At 31.7% G+C, this 15,905-nt stretch overlaps 1 protein-coding gene across 1 annotated transcript; it reads right to left on the reverse strand.

Moving 5' to 3' along the window:
- Positions 1-12,708: 12,708 nt before the first annotated feature.
- Positions 12,709-15,107, reverse strand: LOC105773685 (D-amino-acid transaminase, chloroplastic). The gene is made up of 5 exons (XM_012595764.2): positions 14,702-15,107; positions 14,558-14,604; positions 14,286-14,464; positions 13,332-14,005; positions 12,709-12,995 (listed from the first exon to the last, which is right to left on the reverse strand). Exons 1-5 carry the CDS (start codon positions 14,880-14,882, stop codon positions 12,901-12,903), a joined length of 1,176 nt encoding a protein of 391 aa, XP_012451218.1. The 5' UTR covers positions 14,883-15,107; the 3' UTR covers positions 12,709-12,900.
- Between the last annotated feature and the right edge of the window lie 798 nt (positions 15,108-15,905).

Raw genomic sequence — 15,905 nt, forward strand, 5'->3', positions numbered from 1 at the left:
TAGGCAGTATGCACAGAGATGGAGGGAGGTCGCAGTCCAAGTTCAGCCACCACTCTTGGAAAAAGAAATAACCATGCTGTTCATTAACACACTGAAGGCACTATTCATTACAGATATGTTGGGGAGTGCCACAAAAAGCTTTCCCGACATAATTATGAATGGCGAGATGATCGAAAATGCCATAAGAAATGGAAAGATCGATGCTGGAGAGGGTAACAAGAGGTCAGTCTCAAGGAGAAGAGAAGATGAGGTGAACAACATGGGTTACTCTAAATCAGTTACTGTAAGTCAGCCAAGAAAGGTGGTTGCTAACCAGCAAGGTTCATCGAGACAGGAAGCTGGTACAGGACAAAATACAGAGAGGCCCCGATTCACGCCAATTCCAGTACCATATAGGAAACTGTATCAAAATCTGTTTGATGCCCATGTTGTTTCTCCTTTTCCTGTGAAGCCTCTACAACCTCCGTATCCCAAATGGTATGATGCTGACGCGAATGTGAATACCATGCGGAATTACGGACACTCGATTGAGAATTGCACCGCCTTCAAGAAGCAAGTTGAAAGACTCATCGACATGGGTGTTGTCAAGTTTGGTGACTCATCAAGTGCGAAAAATCCATTACCCAATCATGATTGATAATGGAAAGAATGCAATGCTTTCGGTCGATATTCACCGGGGGTGTTAAAATAATGGGGTCAGCAGAGAAACCCTATGTTATTTAGAGTCTGTTAGAGTAATGTTCAGAACACACTTGTTGCTTTTAGCCTAGAAGCAATAAGAACTTCTTTGTGAAATGGGCTCATGTCTGAACATTATTATTTTAATGAAATACATTATCGCAATCATCTTTTTTCATTCTTTTGGATTTTTTCTACCAAACCATTCATTCATTCATTCATATTATTCATACATCCTTTTGTATATTCTTGGATACCTACTATGGGTCCCCAGATATCAATGTCATGAGTGACGCTGCTATAGACTCAAAATTTCCTTTTGAGTGAGACATGTGTTTAGAGGGATCTCATGACTTTGAAGATGACATAGATTGTAGCTTATCTCCAGACTTGAGGAGTGTGATAGAATAAGAGGATAGACAGATCCTACATCACAATGAATTATCAGAAATTGTGAGCTTGGTGAAGATTGGGATTGATATGACCACAAAGACGAGGCGGGACCTTATAGAGCTACCCCAAGAATTCAATGATGTCTTCACATGGTCATACCCAGATATGCTCGGGTTAAGCACTAGCTTGTAATCTGAATAACAGCATGATGTCAGAAATGGGCAGTAGGTTCAACATCGATGCTATGAACGATGCAAGAAAACTTTCTTTCTTTGGGGCAATATCCTCCTCTTTGGCTTATCATAGCTTTACTCATTGAAGTCGAATTGTCATTTCTCTACATTTTATCCTAAGAGGAAGACCCGAAGGTTCGTCCCAAAGAATTTCACAAGAGGGAACTAGTGTTGAGAAAGATCCTTCCTATACAAAAGGGATTTTAGAGGAAGATAGATGCCAAATTAGAAGGGTCCATATGTTATAAAGAAAGCATTTTTTGGAGAAGCTTTGATCTTGAATGAGATGGATGGTAAAAATTTACAAAGTCCTATAAACTCAGATTCAGTTAGGAAATACTCTGCTTAAAAAAGCTGGAACCAAGGTGAAAACCCGCAAAGGGCGCTTTGATTCCAAAAAAAAATAAAAAATAAAAAAAATGGAGAGGCTAAGGTGAAAACCCTCAAAGGGCGCCTTAGACCAAAGGGGATTTGAGTTGAAAACCCAAAAAGGGCGGCTCAAATGTTGACCAAAATGGCGTTTGAAATTTGCGAGCGACTCAAATCATCGATCGAATGGGGCATGCAAAGGGCTTGCATACCGAATCAATAGGAAAGGGTAAGCGACATCTTGGGGCATCGACGAAGTATTGCAGATCTCCTAAACACATGTTAAACTCAGAATGGTCTTCAAAAAGTCTGTACAGAGAAGTTCAAGCTGCGATATCTGGGGCACCTAATCCTTATACCATTTTTGTTATTCTTGGAACACTTCGTTCATTGCCAAGATATGCATTCCTAAATTATTTTCTTTGTTATCCATCTTTATTATCTTGGATAATCTACTCATCTCAGAGCCATGCTCTAAATCAATTCTATTCCTACCCATTGATATGATCTCTTGCAAGCATGTTGCATTAGAATAATAATTAATGGACTAATAAAACTTTCACAAGGAAAGTTTTGCATATTACTCTAGAAGTTTCTGAATAATATAGGAACCTCAAACAGGACTATTGTTTAGAACGCACTAGGTTGGAAATCTGATAAAGAAGAGTCTAAATTAAGACTATCCCTTTGAATTTTCTTGTCCAACAAATGGCAAGATGTCGTGTTGGTGACAAAGCTTCAATGAACAAGCAAGCAATGATCACCGAATAATAAGAGGAAGTTGTTCTTGGAGAAGATTTCTTCATTTGTGCATGAGCATTTGGTACAGCACCCTGGGAATGGTGTAAGAGACCAAGAAGTTTCACATCCTATATCCTCGAATTGTGATAGTAGAGGTTTGAAAAAGGTCAAATCTTTCTACCCTTGAGTTACAACGGGAAAAAGATGGTTCAAATTTTGCGTCCCAGGGGATCAAACTTAGGGGTTTACAGTGGGGGCAATCGGGGCAAATGTTTCTTTGGAGACGCCAGCCGAGCAAAGAGGCGCTATAGCGCATTTGCGATTGAACCTTAATAAACTTGGAGTAATGATAACTCAAGCGTTAAAATATCGTTTTCATGACATTCTACATTCATTCAAATGTCATTCATACATGTCTAGTTAGGAGCATTTGATTCATTCTGATCATGACATCCTAATCACTAGGCATAATTAGGTTCATAAAGTGAATTACACAGGTCATGTTCCTTAGAAAACAAATCCGAGAAATCATAAAGCCTTATCTCCCTGAGCAACAGCGGAGCAGGTTGAAAAGTAGCAGATCCTGTCTTCCTATATTGGTAGCGAAGTGGATCAAAGATAGTAGATCTTGTCTTCATGTACTGGCGTGAAGTAGATCAAAGAAAGCAGATCTTGTCTTCATGTACTGGCGTGAAGTAGATCAGAGATACCAGATCTTATCTCCCCATACTGGTGGTGGAGTAGATCGAAGAAAGCATATCTTGTCTTCCCATACTGGTGGCGAAGTAGATCGAAGAGAGCAAATCTTATCTTTATGTATTGGCGTAAAGCAGATTGAATAAAACAGATCTTGTCTTCATGTACTGGCGTGAAGTAGATCAAAGATACCAGATCTTGTCTTCCCATACTGGTGGCGAAGTAGATCGAAGAAAATAGATCTTGTCTTCATGTACTGGTGTGAAGTAGATCAAATATAGCAGATCTTGCCTTCCTACATAGACAGCGGAGTAGATCAAAGATGGTGGATTTTACCTCCCTGAAGTTGCAGTGGAGTATATTAAAGCCAGTAATTCTACCTCCTCGGTCGGCAGTGGAATCGATTGAAAAAGCAGATCTTGTCTTCATGTATTGGCGTGAAGTAGATCGAAGAAAGCAGATCTTGTCTTCCTATACTGGTGGTGAAGTAGATCGAATATACAAGTCTTATCTCCCTAAAGTTGCAGTGGAGCAGACTGAAGTAACCAATCCAATCTCCTTGAAGTTGCAACAGAGCGGATTAAAACCGCAGATCTCATCTCTCTGAAGTTGCAGTAGAGCAGATCACATCAGATTTACCCTTAAATTGTAGCAGAACAAGTTGAAGCTATAAGACTTATCTCCTTGAAGTTGCAGTGGAGCAGATTAAAAATATGAATCTTATCTCCCCGACATTGCAGTGTAGTGGATTGAAGCACCAGTTCTTATACCTCTGAAGATGCAGTAGGAAGGAACAGGGCTACCTGAAGAAGAGAAGCATTAAAGAAATTGAGGATCAATAAGATCGGGCACAATTGGGCTTTTTTTGTCTTTGCTCTATTCCCGTTTCACGACAATGAGCAAAGAGGGGCAACTGTACAAAGCCCAAATTGCCCGGGCCACTAAAACTAAATAAACGAGCCCAAAATACAAGCCCAAAACAACTCCTAGCCCAGCAAAAAATAAATCAACCCAAACCCTAGGCAGACTCCCTCTCACCAAGATTCGCCTTAAGCAAGAATGACCTTCAAGACCTCTCCAAGCGCCAAGACGATTCGGGTCAACCCCTCTCCACGCGCGCCAAACTCTCCACGAACACCTGAAAAACGGACCCAATGAGTCCAAAGAGAAAAAACAGCAAACAATATTGTTTTTTTCCTTTCTTCGGCCTATAAAAGGCTATTTTTAACATGTAAAGAAGGGGAAATTTTTGTTTTTTCAGTGTGAGAGATATACAAGAAATAAAAAGAAATACTGAGGAAAAATTTCTTGAAGGTGAATTGGGTTTTTACATTTTCTATTCTTTTTATTATTATTTTATTTTGTTTTCTAAAGAAACAGTATAAAAGAGGAGAGGATAATACCTTGAGGATTCGCCGTTGAACCACGTTCGCCTTTGCTCAGATCGGAGTTTGGCGGTCTTGCTGAAATTGGCTCGCTTTGAGAATGGCGGCGGGGGGTTGGGGTTAAAAACCCTAGCAAAGAACTTTTTTTCTCTCTGCAAATGTTCTGCTTTTTTTAGAAAAAAAGCGCTTTAAATAAAGACACCAAACAAAATCGTTCGGCTAAAAGCGGACTGCAAGGTGACCCGACCCGGAGGGGAGGATCCGCGCGTCTTGGGCCTAGATGGTACATTTGCGCGTTTGGTCCTGAGTTTTTAAAAGTGTGTTTAAATCAATTTCTTTGTTTCTCTTAAATTTGGCCACGCTTTATTTCGTTTATTTGGATCCCCATTGAAACGCAACATTTTAGGGAAAAGGGTTAATATCCCATTTGATCCCCCTCTATTTTGTGCGTGTTCAATAGGGTTCCTATATTTGTATTTATTCCAAATTTGCTCTTAAATTTTGCTTGAGTTTCAAATTAGTCATTCTGTTATTTTTGTATTATTATTATTATTATTATTATTATTATTATTATTATTATTATTATCAACATGTATATTTTAAATGCCCAGCCTCATTATATGTACATGTATGCATTTTTAATATATATATTTTTAAGTTTTATACTCATGCATATATTTCGTTCGTACATTTTCAAAATTTCTTTTTGTATAGTTTTTTTTTTGTTTCTTTTTCTTTCATATGTTTTATATGTTATACATACTTACACATTTCTTTATTTTGTAAATATAGATATACATAATTTTATATATATATATATATATATATATTTTCACATGTACATATTATATTTTATTTGTTATTATTTTATTTTCACCATTCTCATATCTTATAATGCATATACATTTTATAATTTAAAGTTCACATATATTTTCTATAATATATTTACGTATACGTTTTTCCTTTAAAATCATTAAATATTTTATTGTTTTTATAATCTGCTATTTTATGTACATATACATGTAATTTTGTAAAATAAACATACATATTTTCTTAGAAGTTATTATGGGTTTTACATATTTCATTGTTTTTATAAGTATACCTATATGTATGTGTTCTATTATGCATACACGTATTTCCAAATTTACTTACATGTTGTACGTATTTATGTATATATACATTTGTTGTAAATATATATATATTTAGCTCATGTTAAAGTATTTGTTTTATGAGGTATATTAACTTTTTATCATTTTTCTAAAAAAGGGAAAATATGTTTGGTTTTGTCAATACATTAAAATTATTTTCTCTCGATTCAAAGTTTTTTTTGAATAAAAGCATTATTCGAAGTTTGGGGTTTTCAAGGGAAATTGAGCCCTAACGTATTGGGTTCTGATTTTCTTTGTTAATCTTAAATAACCGAAGATATTCTTTATTCAAAATGCATGAGCATAAAAATCATTTTTGAGAACTTAACTTGTTGTGTCCTAACGTATTGGGTGTGGCATGTTTTTTTCCTCAAAATGAAGATTTTCGTATAAAATAAAAGTGATATTCAAGTTTGGGGAATTATGAGGAATTGTACCCTAATGTATTGGGACTCGATTTCTGTACATGACTTGAACAATTGGATATCCTTTTGCAAATTTCATCATTCAAGCTTATTTTAAAATCTTTTTAACTTTCGACACAAAAGACATCAAATAATCAATTTGGTACCGATTTTGGGTGTTACGAGGGTGTTAACCCTTCCTCGTGCGTAACTGACTCCCGAACCTGTTTTCAAAATTTGCAGACCAGAATAATTTTTAAGGTGGGCCGGTCACACCTTAATAAAGGATCGGTGGCGACTCCGGTTTTTATTTATTTAAAAGTCGACAACTAAATTTTTGTTTTCAAAAAAACGGTTTCGACAGACATAACTTATCGATATATCTTATTTTCATTATTTTAAAATTCAATTTCAGGTACCTGAATCTCTTTTGAAGTTTTACTTATTAGTTCTGTCTTGGGTCTCTTCTAGAGCATCCGTCTCCATTATATGACCATCTAGAAGAATTTTCATCTTTGGAACCGATCAATCTATTTTTTATTCTAATTGATTGTCCTACTGAGACTTTGATTCAAATTAAAATATTAGATGGTATATAACACATGGTTATTCTCATTAAGTTTGTAAATACATCTAACAGCTAACTTGTAATGAGTTATCCTTATTGAACTTCTGGTTCAAATTACTCTCCCCTAACTCATTACAAGTTATTATTTCTCTCCCCCTAATGTTGGGAAAACTATCGAATCAAAATTGTAATCACAAATCATATCATAATTGAATCTCCAATGCATTCAAAACATCTAATAATACAAAGAAACTTGTAATTAATATATATTCCCAACTTTCTTTGAGGATTCACTCATCTTTGTGCGTTGTGGTGGAGCAATTGGAACATATATGCACATACAAAAATTCAAAGATGAGAAATATTTAACTCTTGATAAAAAACCAATTGTAATGGGGAGTATTTATAACTTATTGGCTTGATGCGTACAACACGTAAATCAACATATTCTCATATTGAAATAGGAAGTTTAGTTCTCATAAGTAATGGTTTACACATTAATCGAGGTGTTTAATCAATAATTTCTCTAAATCATTATGCACAAACTTTTACAAAAAGTTTTTAAACTCAATCAATAAAAGATTGAGATATAAACTCATCGAGATTAGCAAGATGAATTATTTTAATTTCATGATTTGAAATTAATTATTTAAACAAGTAATCTTGCAAATGACAAGTTGCAAATTGATAACATATATGTGATTATTTTGTAGATTTATCTACCAAAATCATATAATATCAAAACCATTCACATGGTGGATGAATGAGCCCATATTCATTTTAGAAATGCAAGACATTAAATCTCAACTTTAGCTAATGAGTTTCTAATAATCAATTTTCATTGAGAGCAAGCAACATATGAGAACTCTTTTAAATTAAAGAATCTTCTGGTTCTTTAATGAATGTCCATATGAATTCTTAATTAATTTTCGCATCATATATGATCCAGGATGGTCAAACTGGTCATGCCAAGTAGTAAATGCATTTGTATCAGTAAACTTCTGGTTTACTTTAACATGTGTTTTAATTGTACTAAATTGTAACAAATTAATAATTTTACTATCATTCCTTTTACTTTGTATCCACATATAAGTGCTAGTGTGGCATTTACTACTGGAAATGTCTAAATCAATGTGAATATTATAATGTCACTAAGTCAACAAAATAAATATAATTTCTAAACAATTATATGCGATATTCGTTTCAGGGAATATGCCAAAAGCTTCAAATATCTTAAAAAAAAAATTTGCAACTTCAGGTGCATCCAACCATAATGAGCTTTAGATAGAATTATCATATTTTATTACTCATAAATAGATCTTTCATAGTAAAATATTTTGCTTTCAACCCTTAATGGGGATGATGACAAAAGAAGATCACAAAGATTATAAAATAAATATAAATATAAATTAATAACACAATCCTTTCTTTTTCATCATTTCAAAATAGATATTTATAGCAATAGTGATTCATATGAAATATAATATTTTCCTAATTCACAATCTCAATATAAGATCCATTATAAACATCTTTTAAAATCAATGGATTAACCATTACAAGATATTAATATATTAGCTCATTTAGAGCTTTCGACTAATTTTCTACTATCAAATATTGAAATAATATTTGTTTGTTTTAGTACCAAATAAGATAAATATTTTCTATCTATAATGATAAAATTTATTACTACATTTTCATATCCTTCCTCAAAGAATATTAATAGCAACAAAATATTTGGGCATATATGCTACATACGTGGCCAATAATCTTTCATATCACATTGATAGCATAAGTTATCTTTACCTTTTAAAGAGTTATCTTGAGAACTCTCATTGTTCTCTTATTTATTATTATGTTTCCACTTTTAGTGGTCCATAATTATATATTTTACTTTCTTTATATTTGCATTCACTCTAGGGATTGCAATAAATCTAGTAGGATAGACTTTAAACGCCTCCATTGATTCTTTATTTCATAATCACTATCGCAAAACATGCGTGAATTTTAAATCAAAATTTATCTATTCATGTTTTTATGATTAGTCTCCAATCACATCCTCAATTATAACAACAATCATGATCTCTATATTTTCAATTTTCATAATTGTTAAGTACTACTACATTCACTTCGTGGAATGAAGCAAAACTAGTGGGAAGAATTTCATAATTTTTCATTAGTAACTTATTATTTTGTTTAGCCACTAGAAGGTATGATATCGTTTGAAAATACTATTAGAATCATTTTCACAATATAGTTACTTGTAAGAGCACATTAGATATTTCAATCATATAGTGTAATGTATTCCTTCGGGAATATATATAATACAAATACATGAGTATCTCATATTATTTATATATATGGTTTTAATGTAAAACACATGAAAGTTTTATTCAACATATATCTTCTTGATCTGAAAAACAATATTATATTTTACGAAATCTCATATTATTTATATATATGGTTTTAATGTAAAACACATGAAAGTTTTATTCAACATATATCTTCTTGATCTGAAAAACAATATTATATTTTACTGAAATTTTGCATCACAATGAGCTAAAATATAAGCTCTTAAAAGAGCTTTTACTGTTTGATGCAATATTAGCTCTTCAAGAGCATATAATTATTTTATTGTGTAACCTTAATGAATGCTTAATTTATTTTAAATAAAATTTTATTTATTCATATAAAATAAAATGAATAGGTATAAATAAAACATATATTAAACATAACAAATAATAAATTCATGTCACTAATAAATCATTGTGATTAGATAATATATATTATATATCATACCACAACAAAATACAAAATATTATAATGACAAATTAAAATAACTTTATAGCTATAAAAGTTTAAACATAAACATTTTCTAACCTCCACCTCTTATGACATAATTTCATCTAAAATTTTATAATGATATGAAATTATTATAGACAGGTGAATATCCCAAAGTTCATGACAAATAAGTATTTTTATTCACATTTCGCAATAATCATATATCTTAATCAAAATAATAAATAAATAAATCAATTCTATTAAAAATGAAAAATATTTATCTCGTATAAAAATCTCAATAACTAAATGCGTGAAGGGTTTTATAAATTCATAGAGATACGAATAGTGAATTATATAAATTGAACTTTTAATAGAAATCAAATCAAATTTCAAAAGAAGTTGATTAGATTGACTTACATTACCATAAATGAGAAGTAGTGATTATAAACATCCTAACATCCTTTGTAATGAAGAGAAAGAGGTCATCCCAAGCAAATATCAAAAGTAAATTTTAAGAGTGAATCTTACTTCTCTATTTCATATAGATAACGGTATCAAATCTTTCACCATCCTTAATAACAAAAAGTAAAATAAGTTAATCAAAATAATGATAACGTATAATGAAAGAAGAATGAAAATAATAATCAAATATTGAACATTAAATAAAAGAAACTTCCTATAAAAACTTTGCATCTTGCCGTCAAAGATATTGAAAATCATGAAGGATAAATTTGATTGACTAACTATCACTTTGATCCAAATCGTCTTGATAACGTATTATAAAATAATGAGAGATGGAGAGAAGAAAGAACAAATAAATTAAAATATGAAAGGGATGGAGAATGTACTTTATTGATAAAAAGGGAGGATTACAATGCTTAATGAGTATCTATTTATAGGTATAAGAAGTATAAAAGAAGTAGAGTTCTAATTAGAATTTAAAGCACACAAAATTTTATCTTGATCATGATGGACATTCACTTAATAAGATATTCATAACAAATTTTAATTTTCGGATTAAATTATTTTAATTGAATTATTTTGAATTTAGATTTTTTGGGTTTAAATTATTTTAAACTCAAATTATTTTTAAATTTGAATTAGATAGATTTAATTTATTATTTTATCAATTTGAATTAAATTTGAATTTTAATTAATCAAGTTAGTTTTTAGAATCCCATCAAAATTGACCTATTTAAATTTATCATATTTTAATCATTGTTATTCATTAAAAAATTTAGATATGTTAATTTTAATTAGATTAATTTGAATATTATTCAATTCAATTTAAATAAAAAATTCAAATCAAAATGACCTGAACAAATAACTCAAAATGATCGAATTCAAATTAACATAACTTAAAATAATTTAAATCTATAACTATTTAACTTGAAAATTCAAATTTCATACTCAAATGACTCAAACCCAAAACAATTAAAACCGAAATAATTTAAACTCAAAACCACCTTAACATAAATCAAACCTAAAATTAATCCAAATTCAAAATAACAAATTAACTCCAACAAAAATAACTTTTAAAAAAACCTAAATTAATCCAATCAACTTAACCCATATTAAAGTTGACTGTACTTGGTCTAACAGAATCTATCTTCCAAAAAATAAAAAAAAAATAAAAAAAAATAAAACACAGGTCTAACAGAATTTCAACAAGCAGGAAACTTCTATAAGAAAAGCAACAAAGAGGTAAAAGTACCACACAAGCCCCTACACTATACCCTTGATTGCATTTTAGCCCCTTTACTAAAAAAATGGGAAAAATAGTCTTTGTAGGTTAGTTGAGTGAGCAAAACAGCCTATCTGATAAAATTTAGCATTTATATTTAAGGTATAATAACAAGTTTAGCCTTCAACCTTTATACATTTATTCAATTTGACCTTTACTCTTTTATTGAAAGTAAATTAGAAAAATTTAAACTAATATGGCTAAAGGGTAGAAAAACCTCAGTAAAAATTTTAAAAAATCAATTAAGCCCTTTTGAAACTTCCAAAATAAAACATTATAAACAAAATTTATGAAAAAGTTATGAGAATTTTAAATTATAAAAGTTTTATTAAAGAATAACAATACCGCCCATTACAATCTAATGTTATAAGATTTTAAAAAATTTTGACCCTACTCTTTATTGGGCCAATATTTTTATTTTAATAAAAATTATAAGTTTAAAATTTGTATAACAATTTTTTTATAATTTTATGATTTTTAAAATTTAAAAGGGCTTAATTGATTTTTTTAGTTTGTTACAAAGGTCTTTTTGACTTTTTAGCCTTATTAGTTTCAAAATTTTATAATTTACTTCCAATAAAAGAGTAGGGGTCAAATTGAATAAATGTGTAAAGGGACTATTTTTACCTTATACATAAAAACCAAATTTTTACAGATGGTTGTTTTGCTCACTTATCTAATGTACAGGGACTATTTTACCCATTTTTTCAATACAGGAGCTAAAATGTAATCAAGGGTATAGTATAGGGGCTTGTGTGGTACTTTTATCTCTTTGTTGCTTTTCTTTTAGAAGTTTCCTGCTTGTTTAGATTCTGTTAGACCTGTGCCTTTTCTTGAAGGGTATAGTCCAGGGCTTGTGTGGTGCTTTTACCCAACAAAGATAAACAAGCACGAAGCAAAACCATTTTGAAGACCAAATTTAAGGAAAACAGGAATTCAAAATCCAATCAGAAATAAATATTTCTTTGTTACTATTATGAAATAATATCAGGCATTCAATTTCGCACTGCCAGTTGCATTACTTTGTAATATGCCTTATGAATATATTTTCTAACCTTGAAAATGGTTAGGTCGAGAAACAGTAGGCATACCACGCAATTGCTTAGGCCACAAGTCACAACTACAACATAGTCATAATCTAGACCTAATGATATGGATTTTTGGAGATCTAACCACAAGAAAATCCAAGTTTTATGCCTTACATTTGGACACACATCAGCACACTATCTCGGCGCCCACGAGTTAGCTTAAATCTCTGCTATTCAGCTTCATCAACTGCGCTGCGGGTGGCTTTGTGCTAATTATTTTTTCATAGCCGCGAGTGAACACTATAATACCAACATCACTACGTTGCTCAATTGCAGTTGAGAGACGTGATAATTGTCGGAGAACCACAGCCCAAAAACTAGTTGTTGAGGTTGGAGACCTGAGTCCCACAAAAACATCCCATTCTTTCTATTGTACATTACCAACGGACACATATCACGTTACTCCATTCATATCTCTTTTCCTTAAGGTTCTTAACTTGTTTTAATAATAATGGTCAAATCAAATTTTGTTTAACAATGAAATAAATAAACAAAACTAAGCTGATCCATTCGGTTTTAAAGTTTCAAAACTAAATACACCAAGCTAATTTACATACCATAGTGCTTTGCATTATAAGATATTACAGAGTTATGTCTATATGCAGAGCCAACAAGCGAGAAGCAGATTCTTTGACAAACCTTCTGAGAGCAAGAGAATGAATCAAAGCTTTTGCTTCAATAAGGAACAGGTACTCGGACTGATGAAGGACCGGATTTCATGTCCTCCAGGATAAAATTCAAGAGAGTTTGAGTTATTGGACCTTCCTTGCCTACAAAGAAACGCATAAAGGGCACTATCAACGCTACAAATAAACACATAATGTATGAGAAGAGGCTTGATGAACCCTAAATGATTAACATATCAGTTTAGCATTTCTTTTGAAGAACAATGGTAAATCAGCTACATAGCTTTCAAGGAAACTTCATAGAGAGGTCTTCCGAGTTCAACCTATTTCGAGGCAGTTTGATTAAGGACACTCTATGTTTTCAGACAATGTGGTTAACCAATCAAAATTGAAGGACTAAAATGATGAATGCAGGCAAATTTGAATGCAAGAAATTAGTAACTAGATGTTGCAACTTATGTAAAAAATGAAGCTTCTTACCGTCACCAATGACTTGTTCATCCCACTGTATTACAGGGCGAACAAGGACCCCACTGCCAATAAGCATCATTTCGTCTGCGCTTTTCCCTTCATCGACGCTCACGTTATCCACTCTTATTCCGCGAAGCTTCCCCTCTCTCACCAGTCCCTCCGCAAGAGTAAAAACTCTCTTAGCCGTGCAACCATTCAAAATTTTGTCGAATTTGGGCATCAGCATCTCCTTTTCCTTTGTAATGAATGCCACATTCATACTAGGCCCTTCAGCAACAAATCCATCATCATCCAGCCAAATTGCTGCATATGCACCTTTTTCTTCAGCTTCCATCTTTGAAAGCGCATTCGGAAGGTAATTCACACTCTTCATGGTGGCAAACTGGGGAGGCTTCATGGGGATTGATGAAGTAACTACTTTGATGCCTTTCGAATCGAACAAAGATTTATCTTCAATCACAATAGCATAAAGAGCTGGTTGGTGACAGCCAGAAGGTGATAGTTGAAAGTCACCAGGTCCAGCTGAAATCCAGTATCTCAGTGATCCATTTATGCACTTAGATACACTTACAGTTTGTATAAGAATTCTTTGGATAGTTTCACGATCAAATGGAAGAATAATTTTTGCCATAGTTGCCGACTTGACGATACGATCAACATGTTGGTCTAATTCATAGAGGTGTCTGAAATGTAGAAAAAACATAACAGAGCTTTAGAAAGTACTAACTTAACATGCATATATACATACACAAGTAGTTTTCTCTTCTTGGTTGAAAAAAACCCAATTCTATTGGGATTTAAAGCCTCAATCTTGATTCAATCAAGATATAACATAATTTTTTCATCAATCTGTTAATCAATCCAACTTGTTATAAAAAGGGTTATTAAATTATATTATGATTATGGACACCATTCCAAATTAGGGACAAAAAAATGAGCTCTTTGGCTGAAAGATTCACTAACCTGTTCGCTATTATAGCAGTATCAAAGACACCATGTCCCCTATGAACCATGTGATCATCCATAGGGATCACCATGGCAGCTTCTTCGGTTACTATTCCACCAAATATGCTAGAGTACATAGCCAGGTATTGCTGGTTCCCTTTGTTGTTTTCTCTGTTACGTTTTAGCTTTTCAATAGCCTTAAACAAACCAAAAAAAGTAAATTAAAAAAAAAAAGAAAAACATTACAGATGGGAAATCAAAGATATCATGTAAGAAAGAAAGAAAGAAACCTCTAAACAAGACAGTAAAGGAATGTCTGATAGTTTATCAGTAGAATCTGCCAAGACAAAATCACCCACCAAATACAGAAAGCTCATAAGAAATGATGTGATATGAAATGAAATAACATAATTTACCAAAAAATACACACTAACCGATCATTGATTCAGTTTGATTAGAACTTCTAACGATTGTCAAATCCGAGAAAGACCCTTTTTTCATAAGAGGAGGATTTCGTGGAACAAGACATAAATCATACAACAGGTGCGTGTATCTAGTGGGAAAATTGGACGTATATTTAGGGTAAGAAGCTGAAAGAGAAGCCATGGAAGCCATAGATGCTACAAGTTGTTTGAGAGTGGAGAAATGAAGAGCGGTGTTTATCTTTTAGTAGGCTATGGAAATGGTTGACTTAATAGTACTATGGTGGATTGGATTCCATTTCCAAAAGAGTGTGACGACAAGACCTAAGGACAAAACTTTGCCGGCCGAGTGGATTATCCCCCAGAAACAACCTTCAGCATTTTACAAGCCTGTATGGCTCGTGGAGCCACAACTAATTATCGCTGAAGAAGGTTTATTTTATTTGGTTAGGTTTTGTCGATTTTTTTTTTTTAATTTATGAATTGCTTATAATAATTCTATTCCAGTTAGTTAATTTTTGGTTCTATACAAGTTTCAAAGTACCTTTTATAGATATATTCTTAAAAAACTTAAATTTTCTAGTAATTAAAAAATTTAACAACTCTTGTATCTTTCTTACTATTAATAAAATCTCTAAGTAGGATGCTCTCACGAGTCAATCGAGTATCAAATCCGTTAAAAATTATAAAAATAATCTTTTGTATTTAAAAGAAATATTTAAAGGTATTTTAATCTTTTAATATTTAAAAATAATAAAAATATACTTATGGTATGATTTAAACCTATGTCAATCAATTTCATTGAAAAACTTTAAATTTACTAAATAATCAAAATTTTATTTTGATTTACTTTACTTATATATTTTAATTTTATTATTTATACTTTATTACATCCATCAATTGTATTTCTATATGATTAATAAAATTTCGACTCGATTGATGTCACGAGTCACCGGAACCAACTAGGTAGGAAAATTACAAAAAAACCTTTCATATTTAAAAAATTGACTTAACTTTTATACGTTTATATATTTTGTCAAATTGACCCTTATTTTTTAAAACTAAATTTGACCTCATCCTTTTAAAAGAGTCAAATTTAACTATCAATCTTTTGAAAATAGTCTAATTTATTTTTAATGAAAATATCGATTAAAATATTGAAACTTAAAACATAGCAACTCACATAGCGATTCAGTGTATTCATAGATATTTTTTA

The sequence above is a fragment of the Gossypium raimondii genome, chromosome 6 (assembly GCF_025698545.1).
Source record: "Gossypium raimondii isolate GPD5lz chromosome 6, ASM2569854v1, whole genome shotgun sequence".
Lineage (NCBI taxonomy): Eukaryota > Viridiplantae > Streptophyta > Magnoliopsida > Malvales > Malvaceae > Gossypium > Gossypium raimondii.

Coding starts and splice junctions, on each gene's coding strand:
- LOC105773685 (XM_012595764.2), bottom strand. CDS start 14,882: ATGGCTTCCATGGCTTCTCTTTCAGCTTCTTACCCTAAATATACGTCC. Junction 14,006..14,285: donor ACTGCTATAATAGCGAACAG/GTTAGTGAATCT, acceptor TCTACATTTCAG/ACACCTCTATGAATTAGACC. Junction 12,996..13,331: donor TGAACAAGTCATTGGTGACG/GTAAGAAGCTTC, acceptor GTTTCTTTGTAG/GCAAGGAAGGTCCAATAACT.